General features: G+C 37.8%; 1 protein-coding gene across 1 annotated transcript in view; it reads left to right on the top strand.

The window, feature by feature from the left end:
- The window catches only part of TMTC4 (transmembrane O-mannosyltransferase targeting cadherins 4), a 49496-nt gene that overhangs the window by 5258 nt on the left and 23293 nt on the right, over window positions 1-20945 (top strand). Inside the window, exons 3-6 of the mRNA XM_005424124.2 lie at window positions 1580-1796; window positions 5725-5812; window positions 16610-16707; window positions 18811-18903. Of these exons, the coding sequence (XP_005424181.1) occupies window positions 1580-1796; window positions 5725-5812; window positions 16610-16707; window positions 18811-18903 (496 nt within the window). The remainder of the gene's footprint in view (window positions 1-1579; window positions 1797-5724; window positions 5813-16609; window positions 16708-18810; window positions 18904-20945) is intronic.

Raw genomic sequence — 20945 nt, 5'->3', positions numbered from 1 at the left:
TGTCAAATTGTTTATTTTATAAATAGCACCACGGTGCCGTGGCCTTTTTCCAGCACACTGTATAGCCTTCCCACCTCTTCACTCCAATATTCTAACTCAAGTGTCTGAGAATCTAGTGAAATGTCTGCCTATATATAACTTGCCAGTTTTGTCAAATAACTAAAGGTTTAAGAGGATTACTTTTGTAGATGCTTAGCTCATGTTTTTTGCACAAAGATTTGAGCAAACAGTAGACCTTGTAGGAATCTGGCACAGTAATGCAGAGAATGTTTGAGGACTCAGTCTTAATTTCTTTATTTTCCCCTTGTGACTCAATGGTATCAGTGGGGACTTGGTGCTTGTTCTGCCCGTTTCAAGCCATGAACTAAGTGCAGAAGAAGTGTTCCCACTCTTAATCCTCATGTTCAAGCAAAAGCTTTGACCCTTTAGGGTAGTGTCAGTGTTTTAAGTACCTAGCACTGTGGGTTTCACTGTCTATTGGGCTTTTTTCACATTTTCATCAAGAAAAATAACAGAATAGAACATGTCAGAGTCCCAAACCTGTTCAAGTTTTCAGTGCATTACACAGAATATGCTTTCCTTTTTTTTTTCCCTTTTCTCTCTCTATTCCATCTCTAATAACGTTCTGGTTTGTTTAAAGAGTGAACTGGGATACAATCATTACTATATCTGAAAATATAGATGAGCCTGTGGAGATGGTCCATAAAATGCTATTTTCAAATAAAGAAATGGGTTTCCTTAATTTCCCTAAGCTCCAACCTTTATGTGCATCATCTTTATAATAGGGTTAAGTTTTTAGATAGGTTTCATTTATGCCAGATGCACATTGACCAAAAGAACTGTGTAAAATCCCCTGTTCTAAGTGTATCTTACCTACTGATAAAAGCGTATGGATAGTAGCACCATGTTTCCCCTTTTTCTTCTCAGCCTCCATTTTACTGCAGAGTTTCTGTGTTGCATAGAGATTTAGACTGAATTTTCACTTACACTTCCTTCTGATTCTAGCACTTGTGTGAAACATCTCTCTGACCAGTCTCACAAATCAGTTACCAAGATGTGCTGACTATTTTCTGGGTGGATACTGATTGTACCCACATGCTGGGACCTCTTTCTGAGAGTATGTCAGTGGAAATCATAGTCCCAGTGCATATTAGTTTCCTCACTGTGTGGGTTTAATTAACAACATTTCATCAAGTTTGCTGCTCTTAAGCCCAGGGGTATCCCTCAGTGGGCTGAGTTATTTATCCCTGTGATACTCCTGTGTTGCAACACTTAAGTTACATTGTTGACCAAAAGCCAGTTCTAAATTAACTGTAAGATTAAAATAATGGTACTGAAGTATGTGTTTGGAGAGGATAGATACTGTATCAGTGTGATATTCCCTATGAATAGGTGGCCTGAAGACTGGGTTATTGTTTCTATCTTCTTGTGGAGGTTAAATGGTAAATCCACCTGTACTGAGATGTGCACTTTATTTTTGTGTGCAACCATGTCTGCTGTGGGGTTTTTTAGTTTTTCTATTTGGATTTTTCTAACCATTGTTGTAATTCCTACCCTTACTATTTTTGTTTCTATATAGAATTAATTACCTTTTTGCTGGAGGCTTCTACCCAGTTGGTTTCCATGTCATCAACATAATACTGCACTGTACTATCTCAGTGCTGATGGTTGATGTGTTCTCCATATTATTGGGTGGATTGCAATTCAGCAATAAAGGAAGACGGCTAAACCTGGCTCCCAAGTCCTCTCTTCTTGCTGCTTTGCTCTTTGCTGTACATCCAGTGCACACAGAGTGTGTAAGTATTGAATCATTATCTCCAGAGATTTTTATTTTAGAAGTTCTTGACCATCTTGACTAATTAATTCTGGCGTAGCCTTATACTCTGCAGATTGCTTTTATATATTCTTAACACTTTTCTTGGCACATGTCTTAATAGAATAATCAAATATTATGGTTAGTACATCCAAGGCTTGTAATTCCACCGAGCTAGACCTTATTAAGGAACACAAATCATTCAAGTACAATAACTCAAGGAGGAGAGCTCTATGCTACAGAATTTCCCTACCTCCTGGATTTCTCTAATTACTGTTCATTTCCATTTGCATTGGTAAAAAAAGCAAAGAGCTTTAAAATCAGAGATGGGGCACTCTATGAACTTTGTATGTGACTAGTGGAATACTGCATTCAGTTTTGCATCCTTGCTGCAGGGACAACACTGGAAAAATTGGAGTGCTCAGAAGAGCCATGAAAGTGATTAAAGGGCTGGAAATCATCCTGTTTTGTGAGAGATCAAACTGGGTTTATATTTTTAACATGAAGGAGAAGATTAAAGAGATTTTTTTTAATCGCAGTCTGTAATTATGTACATGGGGAACACAAATTTGACAGTAATTTTAATAGTGCAGGCAAAAGTAAAGATGTAAAGATGCAGAATAGAAGTATGGCACGTGTATAGCAATCAGTTAAAATATCTGACCAAAACACAAAGTCTTTGTGTGGGAATTCTGTGAAGAGACGATGTTCTTAAAAAGCTCTTTTGTGCTTGTAGTTAAGAAAATCTTATGGCCTTATGCCAGTGGGCTTGCTGAATGTTGTCACTGATCTCTTGACCTTGTGATAATGATAAATCAAATATAAAATTGTCACAGTAAGGGAAATATTTTGGGGGTTTTGTTAGAATTTGTCAAGTCTGAGATACAGAAAAAGTACAAAAAGTACAGAAAAAAAAGTAAAGAAACATTTTGATTTTGTCCTAGCAATGAACAGTGAATCCTACAGTGCACATGCTACATATGTGAATATGATTTTTCACTTATTCACAATATGCCATGGTTTTGGCTTCTCGCATTTGCTCTGCAAATGACTGGTGGGGAAAAAGTTATTGAAAGCTGTGCTCTCAGCTGTCTGGAGACCTTGCATATATTGAAGACCTAGAGATGGTGCAAAGTTATGCATTAGTAATCTGCCACCTTTTCTGGCAGTGTGGCTAAAACATCTTGACAATCATTCTCTGGTGTTCACTCATCTGCACAATAACTTCTTTGTGAGAGTACACTGTGTCAGAAGGGCCCCTCATATTTGTTCTCCAAAACCAGTTTTAGATGTCAGAGTAAAGTAAAACAAGTCTTCAGTGCTTTTGATGTTCTGACATGTAAAGAGAAATCTCACTTGAGTCTTAACTTTGTAGTAGACCTACTATTGACCTCTTTATCAATATCCATAAATTTATTCTGCATTCCATTTGACTCTAAAAATGTATTTAAATCGGCATGAGAATATTAATAAGCCCTTTGTCGTGTCAAATAAATTACAAGTGATGTGGTCTCCTTGCATATTTGAAGACTTGCAAATGTTTCAGGCAAACAGTGGAAGAAGAGGGAGAAAAAGTAGAACACTTCTATATCAGGCCTCTTCTAAAATTCAGGAATGAACGAAAGCCTCTAATCATTTACATGGTGAATAATAAATCTTGCTCCAGTGAAGAAGTCATTCGTACCACTACAGTTCTAGAATCAGTGTGTGTCTGGCAGCATCTCTTAAAAAGCATTCCTTATGATTTTAAACCTGTGAGTTTTAAGTATCCGACATCCTGGCTTTGAAATGAGATGACATATTTTGACATGAAATTGTGAAGAATCCGTCTGTTTGCTGCTTTGGGTTTTTGGTTTATACAGTGAAACAAACTGTCATGTAAAACAGATACTGAAAGGTGTAATGCTTTCAGTACCTATGTAAGGAAAACACTATAATTGTTCTACCTACAAGTAAATACTCTTGTGCTACAGTTCTCTGCTCTAGAAAAGGCCTATTCTTTATAATGCTTCAGTGATGAAATGCTAAATGAATCATGGACATAAGAATAGATCTGATACTAATTTAAAACTGGTTGGTTTGCTTTCTTTCCAGAATGTATATGCCTTATCTTGCATTTTAGGTAACATTTTGCTGTTGGAGTAATCTGAGGCCACGTGCATTATTAGCCTCTTAATCTCTTTGCTGTAACAAGTGGACATTTATTTTCGAAATTGTGTCAGCTCACCTTAACTTTTATCTCATTAGGAAGAGCAGCTCCTGAAGCAGAATGACACATCATTATTTTCACCTTTCAAAGCACTCCACAGCTATTGAGTTAATTCTCATAATTCCTTTGTATGATAGAAGAAGGAGCAGCAGAGAAGTTAGGTGCACAGCTGAATTTAGGAGTCCAACAGTTTCTACTTTCACAGTGCTTAAGGAAAGCTGAGGGTAAAAGTGGGAGAGAGTCTCTGCAGTGGAATCAGTCATACTTTTATGCCTCTACACTTCTCTTTCTCTGATGTTATTTGGAAAGAGTTGCTCCATCATGTTTCCCTGACACAAAAAATGCCCATTTCCTTTTTACTTTCCTCTTTCTGTTCCACACATAAAATGGGACAACTGGTATACTGCAGGAGAACTGAAGTTTCTGCTTTTGTCCCTGAAATATGATCACAAAAAATGAATTTAAAGGGAAAACCTGTAGCTGTTCTGCCCTGCTTCTGCACATCTCCTGAAAACGTGGAACTCAGCACTCCAGGAAGCAGAGCTAGACTGAAAAATAAGGGGTATTTCCATTATCCTTGCTCTGGGTGTACATTCTAGTGAGGTTCCAGCATCAGGGCTTATACAGTCCCCTACCAGCTCCATGTCATGATTTTCACAAAGAAATTTGTGGTGTTATCCTGACACTTGTGTAATTGAGAACTGAAGATCCAAAAGTGTCTTGCTCTGTCTCAGCAAGTTACTGTAAATGCAGTTTAGGGGCTTGAACCAAAGGTTATAGATTGCCCTGAGATTGTACTTGATTTAAATAGGTTGGCACAGATCTCAAGTACAGAGGTCCCAGGATGTGCTTCTCATTTTCTTTTGCATTAGTACAACTTCTGTTTCAAGATGCAGTTGGAGGTAGCTCTAATGCAGTCAGTTAATACAACACAAAAGACTGCCAGAGGGGGAATCTTATTTTTTTTTTTCTTCCTGAATCTGCAAGCTGGAAGGTACTTGTCCATTCTGAGTGTTCAGATTGCAATTTGAAGGCTGGCTTGTCTTCTGAAAGTGAACAGTTTTGATTTGTGTTTCAGCAGAGCTGCCAATTTAATTGTGGTTCAGGATGTTTGGCTTCCAAGCCATGTAATGACTTCAATTGAAAGAAAGTAGACTTAGATTAGATATTAGGAGGAAATTCTCCAGTGTGAGGGTGGTGAGGCACTGGCACAGGTTGCCAGAAAAGTTGTGGATGCCCCATCCCTGGAAGTGTTCACGGCCAGGTTGGATGGAGCTCTGAGAAACATGATCTAGTGGAAGGCAGAGGGGTTGGAAGGAGATGACATTTAAAGTTGCTTCCAACCCAAACTGGTTTATATTTTGAAGTTCTGATGAAATGCAATTTGATCCAAAAAACAGATGGAATTATGTAGAATCTAAATTTTATGCAGTGAAATCCTCCTTCATTTCTTAAAAAAAAATTCCAAAAACTAAAATTTTCATAAACCAAAGCCAAAACATTTATGTAATTGATACTAAGCAATACCCAATAAAAAATAGGATGCATCTAAAAAAACTCAGTATAACTAATCCACTGCACCCAGTTAAAGAAAAAAAGTAATACAGTTATATTCTATTACATATTTCACTTTGTATGTGTTCCTTTGCTACAGGTTTTCTAAGATTAAAAATCTGATCATTGGAAACTTTTTTTTTTAAAGGTTGCTGGCATTGTTGGCAGAGCAGACCTACTGTGTGCCCTGTTCTTCTTGTTGTCATTCCTTGGCTACTGTAAAGCATTTAAAGAAAGTAAGCATTCTGTTTGCCCCTTTAATTTCCTACTGTGTATATTTTCAGCATTTGCACATTTCAGTGAAGTATAGCAAAATTTAAAATGTCAGATTGATTTGTTTACCCTCACAAAATATTTTTTTTTAAAAAACCTGCTTTAGCAGCTATTTATTGTTAGAAATTCTGAAAAGGTTGCTGTCCATAATTCTTGTTAAACACTGAATTTAATTTAAGCAAAGTCCACTTTATGATAGGCTTATTTGCTAAATGTTTTATTGTTTAAAAGTTTAAGGAAGTATTTTAATAAGTATTTTAGAAATAAATCAAACCTACAAATGTGTATGCTTAAATATTTTACTACTCTTAATGCCATTATGTTGGGATGTCTTAAATGGGAGTCAGCTTTTCAGAACATTATTTGTATTTTTTAATGAATTGCAAAGAATTATTCCTATGACTAAGCCTTCTGGATTCCTGCAATATGCAACTGCTGGCATATAATGCTGAATATAGTGTTACTCACAGGTTTTGTAAGACAGCTGTGTTTAACATGAACAATTCCTTGGTAGATGTTTTTTCAAGTGAGCTTTCAGATCTCTGGTATTGTTTGATCTAAATGCAGGTTGGCAGTTCAAATGCAGTTGTGGAGAAATTATCTTGGAGGCTCTGTTAAAGAAGCACACAAGAAAGCAGGAGTTCATGACTGTGAAAAGCTTTGCAGGACATGCAGTCTGGTGTCTGAATGGGCTCTACCACACGAAACGTGGGACTCATTTGGTGGAGCCACAAGGAGTTGTGTTGAGAAGAGCTTGTCTGTGGTTCCATAGGCATGACCTGTAAAGATTAACCAGAGCTGGCAGGGTATTTTAGAGGCACCTGAGCTGACTTTGTGATCTGGCTTAACAGCATGGTTATGGCATCACAGACCTCAGTGTGGGCTGAGGGGAGTGACTTAGTCCACAGTGAACTGTGAGATGCTGTGAACAGCTCCTGCTGGTGCAGTTTAGATTCTATGGAACTATTGTACATATTTCTATTGCTAATTTAATAAGTTTGTCTTCCCATTTCGGATGTTACTTAGGATGATTCCTGTTTACTTGGGATATATTTTTCTTCCCTTTGAGTAGGATTAATTTCTTTCAACGGAGCTAATGATTTCATGATGAAAATTGGCCTTGGGTTCTTGCTTGTTTATTCTTTTGTCACCTGTTTTATTGGATATGATTGTGCTTATGATGTTTCTTCTGTTAGTGGTAGTGTAAGATAGACCAATCAAAATACTGCCTTATCTGTTTTCCAATGTCTCTGGTAGACAGGGAGGGTTATATGGCAAGGATAATAATCTTTGCTTGAAAAACTCAAGAGCCAAATTCTTAGGATGACCATTGGAGACAATTATATAGGACCCTCTAATTATTTTGCTGTAGAGAACATCTTGGGAATGATTAACGATGCATATTCTGGTTAAGCATATTCTTCAACTTGTGAAGGCCAGTGTAATAGCTTTTAGAAATCAGTGTTAACGTAATAATATTCTTGGACTGAAATTTGTGTCATTGATAGAGAAGAAGGAAAATGTTGCAAAGACAAGATACTAAGCAGCCCTTATTGATTTTTATTGCTCATTACATGATAATAGGGGAGCAGATGTCTTTTAAGCAGTTTTGCCAAGGAGAATTACAGTCTGCCAGCATTGTCTTTTAGGTCACTTTCCAATGTTTACTGTCACCTTCCCTGCCTGCTTTTCCCTCAGCAACTTCTTGAAGAAGTTCAGACTTCCTCTGTACACAAGAATTTGTATCCAGGATACATATTTGAGTGTTTCCCCTTGATTGCTGCAAAGGCACACTACTGACTCATCAGCCAGGAGGTTATCACCCAGGCATTCCAGACCTTTTTCTGCAGAGCTGCTGCCCAGGCTTTAATTAATTGTTGCATGGTGTTGTGTTTGATTTTCATGAGGCCCATCATTCCAGCTTGTCATAGTCCCTCCAAACAGCAGTCCTGTTCACCGTTGTGTCCATCTAGCTGAACACCACCAAAGACCACAAGCAGTTTTTCTTGCTGATGTTATTATATTTATTTTTTTCTTTTGTGGAGGGGGGATGTTTGTCCAGCCTGCAGCTGTTTGAACATGAGTGCTTGTGTAGGAAAGGAGTGTGTCTGTGTTGGAAATGGCATATACAAAGAGAAGGGAGGCTCTTTTTTTCACGAGCTACACAACAAAGACAAAGGGCAATGGATGCAGTTGCACTGGGAATAGTTTCACCCTGATGTAAGGAAGAATTTTTTTACAGCAAGAACAATCAATCACTGCAGCAGTCTCCCCAGAGATGTGGCAGAGTCCCCTTGACTGGAGGTTCTCAAGATGCATTTGGGCAGGGTTTTTAGGCTCCCTTTCCTGCAAAGATTGGACCTGGTGATCTCTGGAGGCCCCTTCCAAACTGAGCTGTTCCTGTGATTCTTTGTATGAAAGGTTTTAGGAAAAGGTAACCAAATATGAGGAAGTGGCTGTGGTAGAATATGACTCTTCAGTGGGTTTGCAAAGTAAATAAAAGGTTTTACCCTTGGTATGACTTTCCTTCTTTTGTGAACAGTTCTTCTAGGTACTGTCAAATAATAGGTTAAATAAGGAGTAAAAAACTTTTATCTGACTTTGGCTGAGTTTGATTCTGCAGAGATTGAGGGAATCAATCCCAAATGGAAGCTAGTCTCACTGTGAATATAAGAACATGCATTTTAAAAATATGCACATATAATTTAAAAAGCAGACTTAGACAATGTCTCCTAAGCAGCAAAGCAAAAGTACTTTTTCTTCCTTTAGAATGTTGTCCTTCTGATGTCAAATCCTCAAGATCCAGAATGTCTGTGATATTGCCAATGCATGTTGCTAGTTCTAGAGCAAGTTAAGAGCCGCTATTACATCATTTTCTAGGTCAGGCCAAGAAGATAATTTATCTTTGTGAAATAGTCTTTGTTTGTGAGAAAGAGAGGGAAAAAATAACCAAAAACCCCTCAGGGGTTTTTAGCAAAACAACCAAACATTTAGCCAAAAAAACCCCTCAGGTATCAGGTTTATGTTCCTAATCAAATAGAGATGCTTTATGGTGATCCTACACAAAAGTGGATTGTACCAGCATCCTTTTTCCTTTTGTCCTGCTGGGCTTTTTGTATATTAAAGGCAAGCATGGCCCTAAACTGTAAGTCAGCTGTGTGTGTCTTTGTTCCTGGATTTGGCTGTCACATTTATATAGAGCTTAGCTCACCAAATTTTTTACAGAGAGTGGGAGAAGAATTATCCAAGGTTGATTTCTTTTTTGTTGTTTAATTGTTATGGATAGACACATTTGTAGTGTGACTCTTTTGGAGCACTTAAAAGAGGGTACAACTCTTAAGACCATCAAGATTTGTAGACTGTATTTGTATTGTCTTTTGAATATGGTTACCAAAACATGTTTGATGCCAGTTTGTTTTTGTTTCATGAACTTTAAGTGAGCATCTGAGTAAAACAAACATTGAAAAGCCTGATGTGATGCTGCTGATATGGTTGGGTCAGTAACATATATTGTTTGGCTGCCAGCAGCATCCCAATGCTATTAGCAGACAGATTATCCAAGTTTTTAATAAAGAACCTGACTATTCCTACAGCAAGGCAATGTGAAATTTGTGTATGACTCAATTGAAAAAATCTGTATATGTTTCAATAGTTTAGACACAGTTAATGAATTGTCATTCTTTCAAGAAAAGGGGTCAAAATTGTATGTGGGAGACAGGTTAGTGCTTCTTTTCACTTGAGAAAATGAATATAAAGATTTATCATTTTTTTTCTGCGTGGGAGTAGGAACTCATGAAATGTCTGAGGAGGATTTGGAAGTACTATGGGGAAAGTATATGTAATAGTGAAAACAGTCAGGAGATCAGAAAAATATCAGTGTCAGGCTGGAAAATTTCCAAAGGAAAATAATGGTTTTTGTAAAGCTCAATATATACTGCAGCTTGTTTACCTGATTTATTTGTGGTTTCAGTGGATTTTTGGGTAGACAGTTTCTTTTAGCCAGAATCTGAAGCTTTTTTTTTTTTTAAGTATAGGCATTTAATTATGTGGGCTATAATTATGTCTTACTGAAGTTCTACAATTCTGTTACTTTTTCCCAGTATACCATTTTTGAAGTTAGCATCTTTGAAAGGATAACATTTATAATTGCAAGGAACTAATCTGTTGTTCTCATTCTGTCCTGCTGTTTTAAACACAACTGTGGGGACAAATCCACTGCATAGGCTTTGGAGACAGCAAGAGCTGACAACTGTTTAGGTATGTTCTGAAGGGAATTGTGGGTTATTAACTTTGTTGAATTTTAATGCAGCTTCTCTGGGAATTCATAAGGCAATTTAAAACTGCTGTAGTGTTCATTTTTTGCCTGCCTTTGTCTTCAGTTTTGACAGTGATCCAGTTGCATGTATTTGCCATCTGCATTGGCAATCTCTGAATGAGCTAAAATGAGGAGTTCATGACTTGGTCCACGTGAATAATATTGGTGCAGATATTAAATATGGGATCAGCTCTTTGCTCATATGCTGTGACATCTAAAAATTACTTTGTTCTGGTTGTGTGTTTCTGTTTTGTTTTATTCTGTGTAGATGTCAATCAATCATCTACTAATTTAATAAAGCATGCAAAGTAGTGATGAGTTTTGTGAATATTGGAGGTTTATATTATGGAAGTTTTCCTACCGATTGGAAACATTTAAGTCTCCTGTGTGAAAGAGATCATTGCTAAGATATGGGGAATTTGTTAGCTATTGTGCAATTGTTCAAGAGGTATTTACTATGGTTAAACTTGTGAGCCCTGATTTTTCAACTGTGTGCCCTACTGTTCATATTTGAACACATTGGGAGGGAACAGTTGTAAGTGAAAAACCTAACAATTTTATGATTTTAGTTGGCTGAGGAAACACAATGACCTTTTTTGTGGTAGAATTAATGCTGACTTATACTTCTCCAAGATGTTGTCATTCAGGGGATAGATGCTTCCTTCAGTGTGGCCTCTAGGTAATGAGTTTGAGATGGCTGGATATGTTTAGGAGTGGCATTTCCTACTGCAATATCATTATTAAGTGAAACACTGAGCTGAACTGCAGTAGTATGTACATGTGGAGATACACAAGGAGATCTTGGGCTTAATTTAATTCTAACAGTGGATTCTTATGTGATCTTTTAAGACTAGATAATTCTTCCCCCTTTGCTTAGCAATTCATGAGCAGGGAACTCTTAGAGCTTGATTAGAAGAATATTTGTAGCAGTTTAGTTGGAAGATACCATCCCCACAGACAAGGCACATTAATGGAATATAGGAGTGTTTGTGAGCCATTTCATTTAAAAATTAAAACTTCCTGCAGGAGCTCAACATAACTTACTTTGCTTCAACCTTCAGAGGAGTAGGCGCTTTCACAGAATCAGTTGCTGTGTTTCACCTGAAGATGGTGACTCCATAAACTGCTCCAAGCTGTCACCTGCCTGACTCTTAAGTTGCTCAGCTGGGTTGGAAGAAGGAAATGCTGAATGCCTAAGTGTCTGAATTGATAGTAATTGCTTTGGATATTGTTCGTTTGGCTTTACAATAAAACTAAGCTTGGTAGCTTAAATGTAGCATTTTCTTCATATGCTTCACTTCTAAGGAGTTTGTTTTCATTGCCCTGTGGATTTAGGACACCAGAAAATAAGGTCTCTTGAAATAGGATTAGTATTTAAGTCCACTGTCAATGTGTTGCTTTTAAATTTAGGATCAGTCAATTCTACACTATAAAACACTTTGTGTATGCATCCCTGCCCTAGAAATGCTTATACTCAAGTCTAGCAGTCTAAATGGAGGAGCTCTCATGGCTTGTTTATGGTTTACATAGGTATTTTATTGAATCCTCTCAACTTCCAGACTTCATGTACTCCTAAAGAGGGACCATCTGAGCAACGCTTTTTGGGTTTGTGTAGAAACACTATATTTTTTCCAGCTTAAAAGAAAAATAAGCAAGTACTCTATTTCTTTGGCATGCTAACAATTTTGTCCATCTGTTAGAGTGGCAAACTGCCCACTCACAATATGGTGTACCAGTTTCAACCAGGCACAGGTGCCAGTGAGAGATCAGTTTCGTTTTCTGACACAAGATTTTTCTGGTGGGAAGCAGCGCCATATTAGGGGAATATGCTTTGTTAGACTGATTACTTCTGTTGGCATGTGTATATCTCATAATAAGCACTTACGCAGTGCTTTACATTTTAACTCTCTGTTAAAAAAAAATATATAAAATTGAAGGCATTGCTGAATGATGGTCTTTTGTATCTATTTTGCAGCCGAGTTTACTGAGATTTCTGTAGTTGAGACAGGGGGTGGTGGGGATGAAGGGGTGTTGTGCATAGTGACCCAGGAACAAGCATGAAATAGAATGTTTCTTAATTAAAATTCTTTCTCTTTGAAGTTTAATCACTGATGAATTTTGATAATATTACAATTCTGTGAATAACTGTTGATTTTTTTAGCCTGCAAAAGAAAACAAAGGAACAGAAACTGTGCTTTTCAGGAGATCTTGTTTACAGAATCACAGAGTGTTTGAAGTTGGAGGGGTCTTGAGGTCACCTGATCTGATGTGGCCACACAGGGTCACCTAGAGCCAATTGTCCTGGAGGCTTTACTGCAGGATTTTGCAGTTCCCCTCATTAAACCATATGAGGTTCCTGCCAGGCCATTTCTCCAGTCTGACAAGGTCCTTCTGTATGGCAGCACAGCCCTCTGGTGTATCGGCCACTCCTCCCAGCTTGGTGTCCTCAGCAAATGTGCTGAGGGTGCCCTCTGCCCCATGATCTAAGTCATTAATGAAGATGCTGGACCCAGGATTGACCCCTGAGTACATTGGCCTTCGATTAGACTTTGATCCACTGACCACCACCCTCTGGACAAGCCATTCAGATAGCTTTCATTCCGCCTCACTGTCTGCACATCCAGCCTGTTCCGCAACAGCTTCTCTGTGAGGATCTTATGGGAGACTGTGTCAAAGGCTTTATTGAAGTCCAGGTCCTTGATGCTCAGTATTTAGGACCTTCATTATTCCTCTTTCGCGGTGTGTTTTTATCATCTTTGCAAGTCCATGCTTAGCTTGACTTTGCTGGGCAAGCTGAGATATTTCTTGCATCTAAGACTTGGCATGTTCCCACAAAGACAGACTTGTTTATGCACAACTTTGAGGTGTGCCTATTGAATGGCCTCAGTTTTCTTTTCTTTGTCTAGACCATTTCTCCAGGCCAGATTGGATGGCACACTGAGCAACCTGGTCTGGACACCTGGAAGGTGTCTCTGCCCATGGCAGGGGCTTGGAATCAGATGACCCATAAGGTCCCTTCAAAACCAAGCTATTATATGATTCTGTGTTTTTTCCAGTTTGTCAATGGAATTCTGACTTCTCCTGTGTATGATTCCTGGCCACTGCAGCCTGGCAGCACTTCTGGTCTTAATAAGCATATTTCTTATTCCAACATCCAAATGGAGTAAGGAAAAGGAAGAATCCAGTACAGAATGTTATCTTTACTTTTTTTCACAGCAAGCTGGTATCTTACTGTAGTTTTCCAGCTGAAATTTATACCCATTCTATAACAACTTCATGCAGCCCTTATTTTTTGTGACACATTTCACACTGCTTCCAGTGTTATTCTCAAGCCTTTGCAAAGTCAAGGCATAGGATGTTTACAGATTTCCTTTTATCAGGAAGACTTTTTTTCTGTCCAAGTCAAAAGTTATGCTTAGTTCTGTATACTTAGTTCTGTATAAATGACTAAAATATTTGGCAAGCAATTAATCATATTCTTTTATGTTTGAGAGTGTCACCTAGAAAACATTTTGTCTAGGTGTAGTGATTTTTTTGTAATTTTGACCAGTCAGCTTAGCTTTGTATCTGTAGTCTATCCTTTTGTATTTTTGTTCAAAAGTAGAAATGTAGACATTGTTTTATTTTATTTGAGATTCCTGGATTCTCATGTATTTTTCATGATTTCTGAGGTAACAGTTGAGGTTACTCTGGGTTGTATAGGACCTATTGAGTTACTGTAACCAATCATAATTTAAAACAGATTAACTTCTCTATGAATTCTGTCCTGTAGTTCACTACTTTTGCTTTTGTCCTTCCTCCCTTTCTGCTGATGCTGTACTTTCCATCTCATTGCAACTGACTTTTTTGGGCAAAAATGAAGGAAAAGGGCACAGAATACTTCTGTTTTCTTGGCGTTGTCCATTTTATTTCTCAATGAATATTGGAATAACTCCTTCCTCACTACTCTTCTTACTAATATATCTGTGGAATTGTGGGGATTTGTTCTTTACATACATTACCTTTTCTATTTTGCAATGTGACCTTTCTGTGTTAGATTTTCTGTATGAATGTGCTGCTTTTACATTTGTCCTTGATGATTTGACCGAGTTCCCTTTTTACTATTACTCTTATATTTTGAATCATCAAAGCATTTCTGAATTGCCAGCTGGTCTCTTACTATATATATTTCCTACTATCTTTTGTGTTAAGATAATTTGTATTTGTGTACTGAATGCTGCTTCTCTGAGAAGTGCTTCGTTATCCTGACTCCTTCCCACTAGAATTTGATTCTGAGAAGAAGAAACCTCTCAATGGAAGAAAGTGTACTTCCTTAAACACAGTAAATGTGCATTGGCTGTCTTCACTATTTTCCTTTTTACACTTACTAAGGATGATTGACGGTCATTTTGTGAACACAGTCAATTACTTTCCCTTCTATCCTTGCATTCTCTGTGCTAGTTGATTTCTACATTAAAAAAAAAAAACAAAACAACAGCAAAAATGCCAAAACAAACAAACGACCAAAAAAACCACCAAAAGTGGTTTTCAAGAGCTGGCTGAACAGTCTTGTACTGCAAAGTCTGAAAAGCTCCTTGAAGGGATGTATTTAGACAGAATTCTTTCTGTCCTAGCAGACTCATAGAAGGAATGTTGAAGCTCTTTCTTCCATGAGTTACAACCCTCAGCTGTTCTTCTGTATAATTGATGTGGGCTGGAGTTTCCCATTGCATTTTAATTTTTCTACTTCCAATGTCCCTTTAGTCATTGTGTATTTTGTATTATCTTGGCTCTTTTTTTGTTTTTGCATTATTCAGATGTGTATGACTTCATTCCTAAAAGAAGACTTTCTTTTATCTGTATAACATTTGCACCTCTAATCTTAAGTTTTATCTCACCTCTGGAGACATAATTTGGAGTGGAGGGAGAAGGATCAAATTCCCTCTATGTACTGCAACGATGAATCTCAAACATCTTAGTATTCACTCTGTTGAAGTTTTAGAAGTCTTAGGTAAGAAAGTGTTTTTTTAGGTTAGAAATAACCTCAAAACCTGTTCTTTGACATATTTGTATTAAAAGTTTGGAGCTCTGTTACAAAAGAAGTAGCCTGGTTCAAAATGGGAGAGGAGGCCAGTGTCAGCAGATCCTTTTCACATTTATGGTTATGATTTGTATCTGACGCCAGCAACATTTGAGGTTGAGGTTTACTGGTTTCCCTGTATCATCAGTGCAGAGTTACATCTCTGAAGGGTGTTCAGCTGCATTTAATTAGGTAACTTAATCCCTAAAGGTGTCCTCTTCTCATAGACAGTTATAGAGGAAGCCTAGTGTACTAGTTTAGGTGTAGGTTTCTGCTTCTGGAGAAATATCTTAATCTTGCCATTTACCCTTTCCACAGACCATTATTGCAGTTCTCTTTAAGCACTGGGGGTTGAACCTGCATTGGCAGTAGAGAAGAACTGCTCTAGAGATCAAGGAAAGTAAGAAAGGGATTCAGTCAATGAATGCAGAGTTCAGCTTTGTTTTTGCACATGCCAAGTCAAAGATGGATTCTTGTGATGCCTGTAGAGCCCCTGTTACTTGAATCAAGAAACTGCCTCTGAATGAGCAGAGTGCTTTCCTCTGCTGCTTGCACCTATGGAGCAGAGGTTGTGACAGATATGTTTTTATGTGAAGTACCTGTGTATTCTGTGTGTGATAGCACCTTGGCTGAAGTAGGGTTGATTGTTATATTCATCTCAGATATGACTGCTTGTAGTACCCAAAATCAGCTACATGGTACAGTCTTTAAAGACTTTTCCTTTGAGTAGAAGCTCTAGTGGCTCTTGATCTCTTAACCCCAGAGTTCCTCACCCTGCTGTAAAACTGCTTCCTGAGTGCAAGGACTAACTGCTTCTGCTCAGCTGCTGACATTTCTGAGCCCCATGGCATTCTATTGCAGTGATAATAGAATGACATGAGGCACTTGCTAAATGCAGCAGCTCTGGAGAAGCAGCTCATTGTGCCTTTGTGGGGTAGGCTGCAGTTAAAACAGTTTGTGTCTGTGACACTTCATGAGTAACTATTATCAAGAATTTCTTGTTCTTACAGTAGCTTCGAAAAGAGTGTCCAATAATGACAGAGCTCTAGCTAAGGATGATAAATATCTCTAAATATTGGGAATTAACCTTTGCAGATGACAAATTGTGAAAATTATGTGAAGCTTCTGCCATTCTAATTAATCTGGCTAAAACATCAAGCAAATAGGAACATTTCTAATGTCTCCAAGAACAGAAAATGACTGCAATAAAGGGACAAATGCCAGCGTATTGCAGGAGGTGCCCTATGCTTTTTAAGTCTGTGTGTCCAGATCTTAACTGGTAGAAAAGAGTGCAATAATAAATGCTGTTTATTTTTTAAATTCTTATTTTAATTTACCTTTAAATGTATAAAATGCCTAAAGCTATGGCATTCTTTATTTTAACAGATAAGGAAGGACATACATTTTCTGTATTCTGGGTGCTGGTGAGTGTTGTCCTAGGTGCAATAGCCATGCTGTGCAAAGAACAAGGAATTACAATACTGGTAAGAATTCTCTTATTAGCTGAATTTTCACCTCAACATCTGTCAGGTATAGCTGCAAAGTCTACAGAAATTAATCTTCCCCACAGCTAATGACATGCACACCTCTATATTCTGTTCAGAAAACTAATTAATGTTGATAAACGCAGTATTCTCATAAATCTGTCTTAACTGTATCTTTGCCAATCTGTTTGAGTTTTTCACTTTAACTTTTGTAAGCAGGTTGCATGTATTTTTGCAAAGCTTAAAGATTTTACAACATTAGTTTCACTTTTGTTGCCCTGTTTTTGAAGTAAGTTCTTGACATAGCAGGACTACAAACTTCTTGTGAAGAGAAGTTCAAGGCTCATGAACAAAGATATAACTGGAGGAGAGCATTTTTAAAAGCTCCATTCCCTTGCTTTTGTGAACAGTGTAATTACAATTAGGGCCATTGTTTATGGCCGTTATTATAATTATATTATGGCCTAATTAGCACTTCTAGTACTGCATCTCTTCCTTTTGTCCCTTATTTAATGATCTGTCTGTGGAAACAGATGTAGTTATTGTTCATGTTTATTGTGGTCTGGCTTTTTATAACTTCAGTGAAGACAATGCTGGTTTGGGTGACCAAACTGGCCACCTGAAATGCTGTATTGGTGATTTGTACCTTCTATATAGCCATATGTCGTTATTAATAAATCCAGTTTATAGCTTTAGCTGACATACATAAGCAACAGAATCAGAAAATTTTTTGCAGCAATGACCCTCTTGTCCTTGCTAGAAGAAAAGGGAAAAGAAATTACAGAAAACGTCTTGATTTGGGACATTTTTTTTTTTGATAGATGTTTGTAGATGTTGTCATGTGTTTTTCAAAGGCATCTGTAAGGAAAACATAAGGGATTGTCTTAAAATGAGTAATTTATTCTAACAGTATGAAGTAACTATTTGAGCTATCAGGTGCAGAGCTATTATTGGATTTGGGATTTTATTTGTTTGCTGTTGCACTGCTAGGATGATTATATTTATTGTTGTGCTAAGGGGCACAGGTCAGAGGGATAAAGGGCTAAATCACCCATTAAAAAGATTACTTGGAGGCTGAATGTGATTTTCAGTAGAATTCCTGGGTTCCTATTTCCATCTGAGTGAGCCAAAAGCCTTTTAATTGCCAAGTGGCCTTTCAACATGGAGCCAAGCCACACTCTAACCTATCTTCTGTCCCTTCCCTTTGACTGTTAGTGAAGGACTTGTGGCCTCCCACTGTACCAGCCCTTTGCTTCACCTGGAACTAGTTTTACTGGGTTTTTTTCCTATTTAGTCTTTAGAACTGTGAGTTAATTTCTGAAATTATTAGAATATAAGATAAATACTCAAGTATTACCATGGTGATATGCTGAAACTTTGAAGCAGAAATGCTAAGATGCTAAGGTTTGATTTTGCCAGTAACCTCAGTAGAATTACCTCTGGACACATCTATACATTTTGGTTTCCTGCTTAGAGGTTGTTATGTGCAAGTGTAGCCCTGCAAAGCACTGAATATGTTCTAGTTTTATGTGTAGTGGCTGATGTCATGTAGAACACTTTTTTTTTCTTTTTTTTTTTCCCCAGCAGCCTGCACTGTGTTTATTGCTGTAATTGCAAGAAAAGCAGGCCTGATACCTCTGTTAAATCTTTTTCAGCCTTTGCCTGTACCCTTTAAAAACAGTGTTTCTGAAACCTGGAAGTCCAAAGATACCATACAACAAAAAATAAGTAGAAGGCTTAAGGAAACTCCACCTTACTGATAGAAGCCTTACCTTTTGACTGGAGCATTTACACTGCAGAACATTTGGGGAAGATGGAGAGCAGAATTCTGTTGTGACCATGCATATGTTATCTAGCTTGCTGGTGCATAGTATTCCCTGAAGGGTTATTCCATGTAGCAGGAGAATTCCCATTACAGTAAAATGTTATTCTACTAACCTGTGCTGCATTTACCATTCTACCATCATTGCTACCAATGTATCTCTCTAATTGTTTGGAATCAGAATTAAGATGTACAGTAAGTCAATTCAGGATGTATTTAAAAGAAAATATTTGTGGTTAGCTGCTTCATCTTATGCTGTTATTTTTCTCTTGGCTCCTTAGGGTTTGAATGCAGTGTTTGATGCACTGGTGATTAACAAGATAAATCTTTTGGAGCTCATTCGAAAGTTACTGTATAAGGACAAGTCATTGGAGGTGAGTCCTTGGATGTTTTGTTCATTCTTACAGATTTTGTTCATTCTGGCCATTCAGACAGTTATGTCCTAAAAGATAAAGATTTAGCTTCTGGTAATTTTGTTGTTGTTTAGAATTAGGGGAAAAACAACCCAAACCAACCAACCAACCAAAAAAGGTATTGTTAGCCTAGTGAGGCGTCTTTGCAGCAACACGAGTAGTAATGGGGTATTGCTAGAATTGCTTTGAATAGTAAAACCCTTTCCACAATTTTCTCAACAATATGTTAAAAATGTTGTCTGGAATAGTTGACTGCTTGATGCAACAAGTTCTCCAGGGTCACTAACTATACACCTGAAGTGGTAGTTGGAATGGTTTGATCAGAATAAAGAGAGGGAGAGATTTATTCAGATTCTCAATGACATAGTTAGAAAAGTACATTAAAAACATATTATGTTAACAGGTCCTAGTAACTTTGTAGTTTAAAAGAAAAAGTTAGGTAAGCACTGATAGTTGCTAGGGATTGATTTTTGTGACTTTCATTGAAGTCAATTTATCTGGTATTGTCTCAAGTAGAGTCTGGCACCTAGTATTGGCACTGGCAAGTGAGTAACAGAAACAATCGGCCTCAGATCAATGATGGATAGCAGCCAAATAGACCTACAGCTAAGATTCTCATCCAACATTCAACAAGGCAAAAGAATATTCTTTGGACTTTGCTTCAGTCAGTGGTTTCACTGCAGAGCAGTCTCACTAATGTTTATGAGTGGCAGAAGTCCTGTGGGGCTTTTGAATTCCTTTGCAAGGAGTGAAATGAGCTGCAGGGGAAATCAGGGGAAGTAGGTTCTCTAGAAATGAAATAATAGATTTGACCAAGAAGGGCTACGTGAGGACTACAGGAGTGTTTCAGGCAGCAAATAGGAATGCTGGGGAGTTTTGCTGTATCAGGAGACTAATATCAACTAGAATATGACATGGGAAGCATCTAGAGCTGTAGGGATCTACAGTAGAGCTAGTTCAGAATTAAATGCTAGAAACAAAAGGTAATAAGTAGAACCTCGGGAATAAGTTGCCAGTCAGCCTCACATCAGTGCCTGGTAAGAGCATGGAAGTTATGGCAAAACATATGAATGACAGGGAGGTGTCTGGAGGCAGCCAACCCAGCTTCACCACGTGCAGATTGTGCCTGACTAGTCTAGTGGCCTTCTGGAATGGAGAAGAGCAGGCTCCAGGAGACCACCTCTCTAGGAAGCCTGTTCCAGTGTTTGGCAGTAATAAGTTCTTTACAATGAGTGTGGTGAGGCACTGGAACAGGTTATCCAGAGAAGTTATCCCTGGAAGTGTTCTGGGCCAGACTTGACAGGGCTTTGAGCAAACTGATCTAGCAAAAGATATCCATGGCATCCCTTCCAGCCCAAACCATTCTATGATTCTAGGAAATGTCAGAGGCAAACCTTTTTGGAGGGCTACTCTTTAACCATAAAGAGCTCAGAGTGTGTTGCTTCTGTTTAAAAGAAAAACTTTTAAATGGTTCTCTTTCAGTGAAGAAAACATCAGATGTGCCTTTTCCCTCTTATTCTTTTGGTAGAAGTAATTAATTTTAGCTCCTGTTACCTGCAAAAATCTGTTCTGCTCTTTTCAAGGAAGCCTATCTAAGATTGTTTTGCTTTGTTGAAAGGCAGATTCTAAAAACTCTTCAAGTAAGAACATTTTTTTTCTTCTTGATAGAGACAGGTTTCAGTTTCATGCCAGATTTCAGTTAGTTCTGAATCAGAGAGGATACAATAACACCTCTTCCACTTTCACATTCTGCCTACTGAGAGATTTTGTGGAAATTGTGAAATGTGGCCTATAAGAGACTGCATGTACTGTTAAATGAAATGAAGCCCTGGGCTAAGAGATTTTGTTGTTAATCTGTTATAAAGCAGTTATAAATATTCACTGTATGTGGGGCTTTTTCATAGCACAATTTTCTCCAAAAACTATTTTATAGGAAAACCATTCCTGAATCCTCCTTGTAGTAACTTTGGTTACTGAGATGTCCAGATCAGAAGCAATCATTT

The sequence above is a fragment of the Geospiza fortis genome, unplaced genomic scaffold (genome assembly GCF_000277835.1).
Source record: "Geospiza fortis unplaced genomic scaffold, GeoFor_1.0 scaffold84, whole genome shotgun sequence".
NCBI lineage: Eukaryota > Metazoa > Chordata > Aves > Passeriformes > Thraupidae > Geospiza > Geospiza fortis.
The sequence above is the reverse complement of the archived record's forward strand: the minus strand, read 5'-3'. Positions and strand labels throughout refer to the sequence as shown.